The sequence below is a fragment of the Convolutriloba macropyga genome, chromosome 4, assembly GCF_964194025.1.
Source record: "Convolutriloba macropyga chromosome 4, txConMacr16.3, whole genome shotgun sequence".
Taxonomy (NCBI): Eukaryota; Metazoa; Xenacoelomorpha; order Acoela; family Convolutidae; genus Convolutriloba; species Convolutriloba macropyga.
The window spans coordinates 21,905,324-21,917,747 of NC_134471.1; the positions used below are offsets into that span (position 1 = coordinate 21,905,324).

General features: G+C 34.9%; 1 protein-coding gene across 1 annotated transcript in view; it reads left to right on the plus strand.

Moving 5' to 3' along the window:
* The window catches only part of LOC142338021 (uncharacterized), a 131,218-nt gene that overhangs the window by 99,545 nt on the left and 19,249 nt on the right, over positions 1-12,424 (plus strand). The window contains exon 11 of the mRNA XM_075387655.1: positions 10,038-10,113. Within this exon, the coding sequence (XP_075243770.1) occupies positions 10,038-10,113 (76 nt within the window). The remainder of the gene's footprint in view (positions 1-10,037; positions 10,114-12,424) is intronic.

Sequence of the window (12,424 nt, forward strand, 5' to 3'; positions counted from 1 at the left end):
AATTCTGCTTTTTCAGACCATTTTTTTCGTGTAAGGCCTGATAAAATGCTAACTAAAATTTTTATTGTGTAAGGTCTTATAAGATTTTGACTAGAACGTTTATTCTGTTAAAAACTCTTCTATGAGAATGTATATTCTTTTGAAATCTTGTAAGACAATATGAGGTCGTGAACGAGAAAAATTATTAAAAAGAATCTGATCAGATCTTAACGATGAAACTTCTGAACCATCATCTTATCAGATCTTACACAACAAAACTTCCACTATCTCACCGAAGTTTCTATCCTTTAGGATCTGATAAGATGCTTACAAAATTTTGTAACAGGTAGGGTCTTTTAAGAATTTGTTTCATTCTCTTCTAAAATCTTCTAAGAAATTGCATATTCTCATGAAATCTGAAAAGACCGTGAACGGTAAAATTTTTTTTGAAGAATCCTATCAGATTTAACACAATAAAAATTTTGAGTGTCCATCTTAGTAAAACTCACACGATCTAATTTACATCTTATAATGTCTAATACGAAATAAGTTTTGCTTTACTATGCGGAATAGATTTTACTTTTCTCAGTTCAGTGGCCATTTATTACCGACATAGCAGCTAAATTCCTCTAGTAAGTTTTTCTCAGTTCTTTGAAATTTTAATAAAAAAACTTCCAATTAATATGATGTTTCATTGAAAGAATCACATCCTACCTCCTTTATTGATGTGAAGGTCCAACATCCTTACTTAATATAATTTCTTGGTAAGCATCTTATCAGATCTTGCACGATAAAAACTCCGCTTTCTGGAGCGGAATTTTTTATCGTGAAAGATCTGATGAGATGCCAACTAAGAATTTTTATCCTTTAAGATCTTACAAAATTTCGTTTAAAGATGTATTCTCTTATAACTCCTTCTGAAAGAGCCATAGTCTTATGAAATTCTGTAAGGCCTTATGTGATTAAGTTTTTAATTGTGTGGGATCTGATAAGATGCTAACTCAAAATTTTATGGTGTAAGGCCTAATGAGATTTTGTTAACAAATGTATTCTGTTATAACATATTCGAAGAGAATGCATATTGCTATTAAATCTGCTAAGACCCTGTAAGATCGTGAATGAGAAAAATTTAATAAAAGTTTTTTATCGGATCTTATTTAATATAAATGCAGAGTAAGCATCTTATAAGATCTTACACAATCAAAATTCTGCTTTTTCAGACTATTTTTTTCGTGTAAGGCCTGATAAAATGCTAACTACAATTTTTTTTGTGTAAGGTCTTATAAGATGTTGACTAGAACGTTTATTCTGTTAAAACCTCTTCTATGAGAATGTGTATTCCTTTGAAATCTTGTAAGACCTTATGAGATCGTGAACGAGAAAAATTATTAAAAAGAATCTAATCAGATCTTAACGATGAAACTTCTGAACCATCATCTTATCAGATCTTACACAATAAAACTTCCACTATATCACCGAAGTTTCATCGTTTAGGATCTGATAAGATGCTTACAAAATTTTGCAACAGGTAGGGTCTTTTAAGAACTTGTTTCATTCTCTTCTAAAATCTTCTAAGAAATTGCATATTCTCATGAAATCTGAAAACACCCTGAACGGTAAAATCTTTTTTGAAGAATCCTATCAGATTTAACACAAAAACAATTTTGAATATCCATCTTAATAGATCTTACACGATCTAATTTACATCTTATAATATCTAATACGAAATAAGTTTTGCTTTACTATTCGGAATCAATTTTACTTTTCTCAGTTCAGTGGCCATTTATTACCGACATAGCAGCTAAATTCCTCTAGAAAAATTTCCTCCGTTCTTAGAAATTTTAATAAAGAAAACTTCCAGTTAATATGATGTTTCATTGAAAGAATCACATCCTCCCTCTTTTTTTGATGTGAAGGTCCAACATCCTTACTTGATATAATTTCTTGGTAAGCATCTTATCAGATCTTGCACGATAAAAACTCCGCTTTCTGGAGCGGAATTTTTTATCGTGAGAGATCTGATGAGATGCTAACTAAGAATTTTTATCGTTTAAGATCTTACAAAATTTCGTTTAAAGATGTATTCTCTTATAACTCCTTCTGAAAGAACCATAGTCTTATGAAATTCTGTAATGCCTTATGTGATTAAGTTTTTAATTGTGTAGGATCTGATAAGATGCTAACTCAAAATTTTATGGTGTAAGGCCTAATGAGATTTTGTTAACAAATGTATTCTGTTATAACATATTCGAAGAGAATGCATATTGCTATAAGATCCGGTAAGACCCTGTAAGATGGTGAATGAGAAAATTTTAATAAAAGCTTTTTATCAGATCTTATGTAGTATAAATGCAGATTAAGCATCTTATAAGATCTTACACAATCAAAATTCTGCTTTTGCAGACTATTTTTTTCGTGTATGACCTGATAAAATGCTAACTAACATTTTTATCGTGTAAGGTCTTATAAGATTTTGACTAGAACGTTTATTCTGTTAAAAACTCTTCTATGAGAAGGCATATTCTTTTGAAATCTTGTAAGACCTTATGAGATCGTGAACGAGAAAAATTGTCATAAAGAATCTGATCAGATCTTAACGATGAAAATTCTGAACCATCATCTTATCAGATCTTACGCAATAAAACTTCCACTATCTCACCAAAGTTTCTATCGTTTAAGATCTGATAAGATGCTTACAAAATTTTGTAACAGGTAGGGTCTTTTAAGAATTTGTTTCATTCTCTTCTAAAATCTGCTATGAAATTGCATATTCTTATGAAATCTGAAAAGACCGTGAACGGGAAAATCTTTTATGAAGAATCCTATCAGATTTAACACAATAAAAATTCTGAGTATCCATCTTAATAGATCTTACACGATCTAATTTACATCTTATAACATCTAAAACAAGTTTTGCTTTACTATGCGGAATAAATTTTACTTTTCTCAGTTCAGTGGCCATTTATTACCGACATAGCAGCTAAATTCCTCTAGTAAGTTTTTCTCAGTTCTTTGAATTTTTAATAAAGAAATCTTCCAATTAATATGATGTTTCATTGAAAGAATCACATCCTCCCTACTTTTTTGATTTGAAGGTCCAACATCTCTGTGCTGAAGTTGTGGTTCTGATATGGTCTCTTCCACTGGTGGTTCAGTTTTTGCATTGTCTTCGTCTAGTCTCGAATTTCGGTTGTCGCTCACATGATTAGTCCGTGCTGAGTTTTTGGGCTGTATGAAAGATGTGGTCACACTTTTTCTGATGATGAAAGTCACTTTTTGTCTTCTCGTTGGGAAGACTTGACTAAGATATACTTTGACTGTTTCTGATGTCCTGTTTCCCCCCGGAAAATCTTCTATCCAAACAGAACCCACATCAACAGTTACTAAGATAGTGCCTTGGTCCTTAACACAATCCAAGTCCAAGTGGAGTTGTTCCCAAATGTTGGCTTCTGGCCACGTAGAGACTGTTATTCCCAGCCCAGGCCTGTTCAATTGACAATTCTTTCATTTACTAACAAAATGTTGAACGTCTCGATTAATGCCAGGCCACCATGCAATCATTCTGCCTGATGCCTCAGTTGCATTTTTTCCTGGATTTATCTCGTGCGCTTTTGCCAAAACAAGTGTCGTAGTTTGAGTGGAAAGGAAGAAACTCCTCTGAAAATGATTCCACTGTGTATGATCAGTGCGACTTTGTGTTGCTTGAGTCCTTTTTTCGCTTCTGAACGTTGTTTCCAATTGCCACTTTTGATTCGTTTTTTTATGTACTGGAAGTGACTGTTACTTCCAAGTTCAGAATTGAGTTCTGCTTTGGTCAGCGAAACCATTCTGAGCGGAGAAGAATGATTGCAAAGCACACTCAATCGTTTTCGTCTTCGTCAAAGTCCATTCTGCTCAGATTATCTGAAGTCAATTTCCTCTGAAGTCAATTTCCTCGAGACATATATTATTGGATGTTCTCCTTGAGAACAAAAACCCGCCAATGGATTTCTTAGAGGCGTGAGGAGTAACTGTTGATCCTTTTCGAAAATTATATGGCTATACAATTGGGTTAGCACACAATTCATTTTTTTATGTCTTCAAAGGCTTTTTGTTGCTTTTTGCCGCATGAGAAATTTATTTCTTATGTTTATAGGTAGCATTCTTGTTGCAAAATTGGGAATCATTCTTCCATAAAAGTTTGCTAGAGCAAAAAACAATTTGAGTATTTGAGTTGGTTGTTTTTAGTTAGTGCTTTTGCATTTGTTCAACATGTTTTGAAAATGGTGCTATTCCCTCCTTTGAAATTGAGTATCCCAGAAAAACTAACGCTACCGACTGGTTTTGAGTTACACTTTTTTCTCATTATTAGTAAAGTTTTTATCACGTAGTCGACTCTTGACTCTAAGCATTCTGTTTTGGAACTACTCCTAGGTAATTTCACAGAACAACATATGGTCTTGAACTATCACAAAACCTTTGATTCTTTTAAGTGTTGATTTGATGCAAATCTGGAAGGTTGAAGCAGAGTTTTTCAATCCCTGATGTAGTGAGCACATCTTGAACACTCCCAGAGATGTGTTAATTTTGCATATATCTATTGCCTCTTGTTTAGGTTTAATTTGATAGTAGGCACCTGAGAGGTCAATTTTGCCAGCCTATGAGGCCCCATGTACTTTGTAGAAGATTATCTCCATGTCTCGTGTTGGGTAGCCCTCATCGATGACCTTGCCATTGATATGCACTTTCAAGTACACATAAGGTCTCAAATCTCCGCTCTTTTTCTCTGCAACACCACTGGAGATGCATTAGTGCCTCCTCCTAGCTGTTTCAGCTTCTCTGATTATCTGATGTCAACCTGGCATCGGCTGTCAACCTGGCTGTCAACCTGGCATCAGCTTCACATGCGCTGTGTAACCCTTCACAGGAGGTACGTGTTTGGTTGTGATGTTGTTCACACAGTGCTTGGGTAGAAGGTCTCTACCAAGTAGTCCAAATTCTTTTTGAGACTGCATAGCTGCTAGTTGCTTTTGTGTGCCTGCTTCCGTTCCACACGATGTCACAGGTAACTGATCCCGGTAGCTTTCATTGATGACAGTCATAAGCTTCAAGAGTTCTTATTTTACCATCTAACAAAGGCGTACCATGCTCAGTCCATTTTTTTTATGATATCACTGTGTTATCTACATATGTGTCTACCTGCATTTTCACTTACCAGTTATTTTTTGAGATGATGATATTTATTGCGAACATTTGTCGCAGCCATGCTAAAAAATTGTTTTTAGTATAAAACATTCATGTCTCCGATAACGGAGACGCTTGCTTTGAAGAAGTAATTTCTTCTTCAAACAAAGTTATTCTGTCTCGTGTTTTTACACATATTTGAGAAAAGTCCCACCTTTTCACAAGAGTTGCTTTTTTAACTTAGCGTGGGGTAGGGAATTTTTGAGTGGGGTTTACCTCCACACCTAGTTCACATATTTTTGCTTTTATTAGCCTAAATATTTTATATTTACCTTTCGAAAGGTCTTTTTGAGGTTGTACCCAACCTCTTCTTTTACAGTAAAAGGCCTGTTTCCTGATGAAGAACTTCCAAAGCCAATACTTGACTTCTGAACTGTGAGCTCTCCGTCATTTCAGTAACGAAATTGCTGGTTTTGCTTTAATACCGTCTTGTCTAAATTCTGCTTCAGGGTCCCTCAAACCTGAGATAAACCTAATTTTTACAAATTCCTCTACGTGGTTGGCCGCTGTTTTGAGTGCTTTTTTTCTAAGACGTGCTAGTAAATCGTCGTCTGACTCTTCTACAACTTTTATTACAGAGAGAAATTAAGCCCTTTCCGCTTTACTACCCTCCTTTTAAAAGAAATGTAATTTTTAATAGAGAATCTGATGTTTTTTATGGACACTGTCTTTCAAAATCCTGGGACTCGTTAGACTCCTAAATTTAATAATTGCATCTCGTCCGCACATTCTAAGAGAGAGATTGGTTACCTGTAGGTCCATTATAGTACCATCGGTGTTGATCTTGTCCTCGTCCTTCTCTGCGCGACATCTCGCCGCAGATTCATAATCCACACAGTAGCTGATTATGCATTTTGTAGATTCAAAACTTGTCTATCTGGACACCATTTTTGTGGCTGATAGCACAGGTCAAAAGAATTCAATAAGTTGAATTTTAACTTAAAATTTCAACTGCAAATTTAAAAAATTTAGCTCGTATTCATAGTATATGCAAATATATACAGAGTTAACTTAAGTTAGCCAAAAAAATTTTACTTGATTGACATCTGAATAGTTCCGAACCACTTAGGTGATTTTCTATTTTCATCAACATTTGATGAGAATCAAATAAGACTTTTGTACAATCAAGTTCAGTAGTTGGAGGTTGGTAGATGTTAGAATCAGGTTTCTACGGGTGGGGGAATTTACTTCTGACATCTGATTGTTAGGTCAATAAGATAATGATAGCGCCAAAACAAAGTTAGAATCGAATTTCGTTTTGAGGTCATTGCTATCGACATAGCAGCTAAGTTCGTCAGGTAAGTTCTTCTTTCGTTCTTTGAAACTCTTATTAAGAAAACTTCTAAATTTCTTGATTTTTCTTTGAAATCATCACAATTTGATCTTGGCTTGTTTCACTCAAGACACCTTTTAGGTTACTTTTGTTTAAGCGGTGGAAAATTTTATTTTCACTGCTAAAAAGTTTTTTTTCACTGCATTCATTGCATTGAGCACGAATCTTACACTTTTTATTCAAACTCACCGCAAATGTTACATCTTTTAGCAATTTTTAGTGATGACGCCTCGACCCGGGTTGCCTTCCCCTCATTGTTTTATGTTTGTGTGATTGCACTAGTTCACCAATATCTGTCCAAGTTTCTTTCCCGGCTCGTGTTGATATGCTAAAGACATGTATTTGCAGAATACAAACCAGTAGCTATTATTGCAAACCAGTAGCTCCGGACAGTCACAGCTATATTGGGGCACGTTTAAATTTTTGGGGGGCACGTTAAAGGTGAATTCTTATGATCGCAGAGCCATGTCATGAATGGTGATACTGTCCAAAGGGTTTTTTGTGATTCCAAGTGAATTTGCCACTGTATTTCATAATTATAGTATGAATACATAATTATCATAATAGATATGTAAAATCTCTAAATGGTACACTAGATTGTCGTGGCGGTGTCCCTATCAATGCCAGTCTCGGCATCATCGCACAAAGAATTTATCCAAATCATTTTTACGATAATCTTGAAGAACTGTCATTGCTTATTTTGTAAAACTTCTCAATTAAGCTTCTCATGTAGTTTTTCTTTTCTCTGGATTCAAGATTAATCTATTGCCAGACTTTTAGCCAATTTGAAAATATTGTTATTCATTTTTGCAGTTTTGAACATTGGGCTGCTGTTGTCGCTCCTTTTAGTTTCTTTAAAATTTGAACAGAAAAAAAAACAAGATGTGTAAAGTATCTTATTTGGGTTCGATTTAAATAAAGAGAAAAGAGTTTTCTATTCCATGCGAATGGTATCATCAACAAAATAAAATTGATTGACAGTTCTGTAAATTATGCCATCTCTATGATTTAAAAGTATAAAACAGTTTTGAAATTGATAGTTTTACCCCAAATAGACAAATTATGTATAATTGAAATTATGGGTAAATAATTAAAAAAGTTAAGTTTACGTGTGTCCAATCAAATATTTTGATATCGTTTTATAGCAGAAAGTTCATATCTGCTTTCGCTACAATTTTATGATTTCCTTTTTTTTCCTCAGATATTGCAGTCACATCGATGGACACCATTTAATAGTTTGCTCCATGTTTCTACAAATTTTCAGAAAATACTTATGGAAGCATTATAACAACGAAGAAGTTTTTTATTGTCATTCTAATCGGACACAAAAACTGCAATGTGGTGTTTCCAAAGGCCGGTAGTGAGATTGTGTGTTTTGCAAAAAATCGAATCTGAAATAAAAAAAGAGAAACACAAAACTTGATGCTAAAAAATAGTCTAAAAGTCCATCAGGTTGATTGATTACTCAATTCCTGTCACCAATTACTTGAGGTTAGTTTTACACTGAACAATGTTCGCCAAGATCAGAGCAAACATTTTTCACAAACAGTCGGACGAAATATGAAGGACGCCCGATTTGTTTAGTTACTTCCCTGGTCAGATGCAATAATCAATAAAGCAATGTGTAACAAAACACAATTGAAAAATATAAAATGTATCCTGTGCTTTCTTTTGATGTGTTTCCTTTTGGAAAGTTAAAAATTAAATAAATTGAAAGTTTTTCAGAATTGCGAAAACTCGTTTAACAAAATATCCAGAGAAAATTAGGAGCGTTTTTTACATGCAAATGCATGAAAAGTTAATATTGAGAAAACAATTGAAAAAAAATAAAAATTGATTATTTCAAAAAAAAACTTCTATGCTATCCTGTGTCAGTCAGAAAGTTCTAAACATGTATGTTTAAATATATACCCGGGTCGAAGTTTATGGGTAAATTTTTCTAAGAAATGCGGTTGATGCAGTGAATTTCACCGCATTTAACATTATTGTTTACAAATAATTTATCGCAAATATCGCCGCATTTCTTACAAAAATCCAACGCATCCGACTTTTGTGGCAAATTAACGTAAGAAATGCGGTTAAAGCGGTGAATGCGGTGAAAAAAATAATTCACCGAATTTCACTGCATTTCACCACATTTCCTACTAAAATTCACCGCGAAATTCAGCTCATTTCTTACAAAAATTGACCGGATTTGTTTTCCAACGTTCACTCATTGTGATTTAAATTCGCAACAAATGTCAAATATGTTAGTGACAAATGGCGCAGTGGAATAAGCAGTTGAAGGCATAACCCGTGTAGGGAAGATTCTTTTTTGTAAGAACACTGAGAACAAGGTGAAAATAAATATTTCACGGCGATTCACCTCATTCGGCGCAAAAAGATGTAAGAAATACGCTGTGAAAATTAATTTTTTTCTCCGCATTTCACCGCATTTTTTACGAAAATTCACGGCCAAACCTCGACCCGGGTACTAAAATCACTTAAAATCTTAGACTGCAAGAGATTTATGCAGTTCAGTTTTTAGTGCCTCAAGGTTTTTGTGCTAAGGCACAAGTTGAGTTGTCATCCAGAAGTGACCTCTCATCAGAGCAAGCCAGACGATAGTAACCTCAAAAACTGTGTACGCTGGGAGTGCGTTCAAATTTGCCTCTGATCAGACTTTGCCAGACGGAAATGACCTTTGATCTGACCGAAATCAGATTGTCCGTACAATTGTGCAACCATATCGCAGGCCAAAAGCAGACCATTATACAGACTATTGTGCTCTCAAAATTAATCATGATAAGACTATTGTGGGCTCGAAATCACCTCTGATCGGACTCAATTACGCTTGAATTAGTCTGATCATTGAATAGTTTTCACTATGAGCGAACTTCTATATTTTTGCTATAATTTTTTTATTTTATAAAAATTGATATTTGCATTAACAAAATTTTTCGAAGGAAAACCAATTCTAAGATCTTTGCCAATGAAAAGAAAACCCAACTGCTGAGAAAAATTCCTCTTAAGGGGAATTGCATTTGCTCTCAGCTGAACTCCTTTAGATCTATCTGATCAGAGCCATCAAACTCTAGATGTGACTCTGATTAGAATGCTGCTTTTTTTGTTGCCTCCTGGCAAAGCCAACATTTCTCGGTAAAAAATATTAAAAAGCGATAGAAAAATGCGCTAGAAATGGTCTCTGATCAGACCCAATTTTGATCGCAATCTTCTCTGATCAGTCTAATGTGCGATTGAAGCCACCTCGAATCCGACCATCCCAGACGTAAATGGCCTCTGACCAGACAATGCAGAGACCGAAGTGACCTCTGGTCGTATTATTGTGCGCTCGAACCAAATCTGAGACTCTGTATTTTTGGTCTGGAAACACACCGTGTGCGTTGAACTTGGATCTTATCAGAGGTCACTGGCACCTCAATCTCTGGAAACCAATTAATTTTGAACCAAAGTTAATACGCTTAGATATATTTAATGGATAGTGATTTTGTTTATTTTCAAGATTGTGGTCAATGACATTGGATTCAAGTGTAGAAAATGGATCAAAGCAAATGAAGAGAAAACTATCTACCCATCAGGTAAAACCACTTGTTGACAATATTCTATATGTTCAAACAAACAAAATTACGAGGCCAAAAAGTTTATTCCGGGCAACTCTTTTGGCTTCTGCTCAGTAGAGTATTACTCTGGTAGTACTTTTTGTCAGAACTTCATTCCTTTAAATCTCGCCGATTTATATTTATATATAAAAATTTTTTACATCATTTCTTTGTTTCAAAATTTCCCCAACAATTTACCCAATAACAAACTTGGTTGTCAATTGTTGGGGAAATTTTGAAACAAAGAAATGATGCAAAATTTTTTTGATTTTTGGTTAGACAATTTGAAAACTTAAAAGCTTAGACTTTGCCAAGCTCAAGCGCCCTAATCAGTCATGAAACAAAACTCCCTAACAACTGAACAGGACATTTGAAATTTTTTGAAAGGTAAAAATCGCTACGCCAAACACGCTTAATCAGTTTTATAATTAGTTTTCCAATTGTCTAAATTAGAATCTTAACTCCTTGACTTGCGTTACTTGATGAAAATGCCGGATATGTTGAGGCACCGACGAAAATAAAGACTTGGAGCGCATTAATGAGTTATGAAACTTCAGCAAAAAAATCGCAAAATCAAAATGTTGTAAAAACGAAAAACTGTCATTCGCTATATTTGTGAAAAATGACTGCATCTTATATTCATTATAATTCCAACAAAGAAATCTCTCATTTAGCTGCTACAAGATTTCAAAAGTTCAAATTGACATTGTTCTGAGCAATCTAGAGAAACACCCTTCCAGCTTAGTTGTATTAGAGAAGCAATTTTTCTCGCTCGATGACTGAATTATTAAACTTCAAAACTAAAAAGTGAAGCAAAACTAATTTTTGCTTTTGTCTCGATACAGAAAAAACCCAATAATAAAGAAACTGTACAATTAACTAAAAAATCTAGGTAAAGAACGAACAGGAATATGCTTGTGATTGTTTTTGGCTAAGAAAAGCAGACTTACAAAAACAAATAACTACAGCAAAGAAAACACAGAACATGCAGACAAAAAAATTTTTGTGTTGGCGATAACCTTATCCATGTCTTAGCAGATTGCTATTTTGAACGGCTATATCCTCGACTGAAATGTAAAAACTGCGATAAATTATTATCCGATAAAAAAAATTATAAAGCATTACAAATCAAATATGTCTGATGAATAGTCATGCAGGACAATCGAAATTAAAGCTCCCGAATCAAATAAAATCGAATCAAAAAATCAAATTTAAATCGAGGAAGTGATTACTGAAAAAATTGAAAGAGACTGAGCATTAAGAATGTGTATTATAAAAAGTAATTACGTTAATGATTGCCGAAAAAACCGTAAGTTCTTCTCTTTAGACGTCTTCCAACTTCTGATACTTACTTACGCCGAGTACTCTGTTAATCAGAAAAGTTTTTCCAGCTTTTCAGCGGCTTGATAATCAAATCATCGTCAATTGGGTTTCGAGTATAACGCTCACTCTGCTAACTTCTTTAGAAGGTTCTTTAAATTGAGACATCAGCTGCTTAAAGATCATGGCCGAACTACAAGAGAGATTGAAGAACCTCTATAGTGCAAGATCTAATCTTGAGTCCGAGTGAGTTAAATCCACGAGAAAATTGCTGACCTCTTTGATCGGCAATGCAGAAGGGTTAAAGATCAGGGCCTGTTTTTTAAATTGAAGGATGCTTTCTATAGGCTGGTATAGAAGAACGAAGAAATCTTTCAATTGGCCGGTAAAACTGAGAATCCCAATTTGTATTGTACATGACCAGTGGTTAGCTGATGTAATTAGGGAAGTTGAAAGAAATCTTGCAGTCGGCTGGAAACTATGTTGACTATCTCTCCCTGACCTAGACACCGTAGGCAAAGCTATCAATCCGCGACTTCATTCTAATTAAGTCCGCGTTTAACGTCGTCAACCATGTCTAGCCATCGTGAACATGACTTCCAATGGAAAATCGGAAAAGGCAGGAGGCTGAAAAACAAGAACAAGATGACTTGTGCCTCGCCAAACGAAAACACGAAAATGACATGCAGAAGAAGGAGCTTGAAGTACAGATAGAGCAGATGGCGATTCACGGTAATCGCCAGCGTTTTGCCGCAGCTAATTGAAACGAGGCCGATTTGCCGGATAATCGTATATTGCTTAGTTACCACTCATCTGAGCAAAAAATACTGATAGATAGGGGATTACAAAGAAGCCAGAAAACTGTACAGGATTGGGTGAGTCGTTTGTAGTCAGTAATTCAGTGACTGCCACAGATGTATCAATATTGTCGCGTCAGTGACCACCTAACCTCCCATTGAAAGCTCTGCGG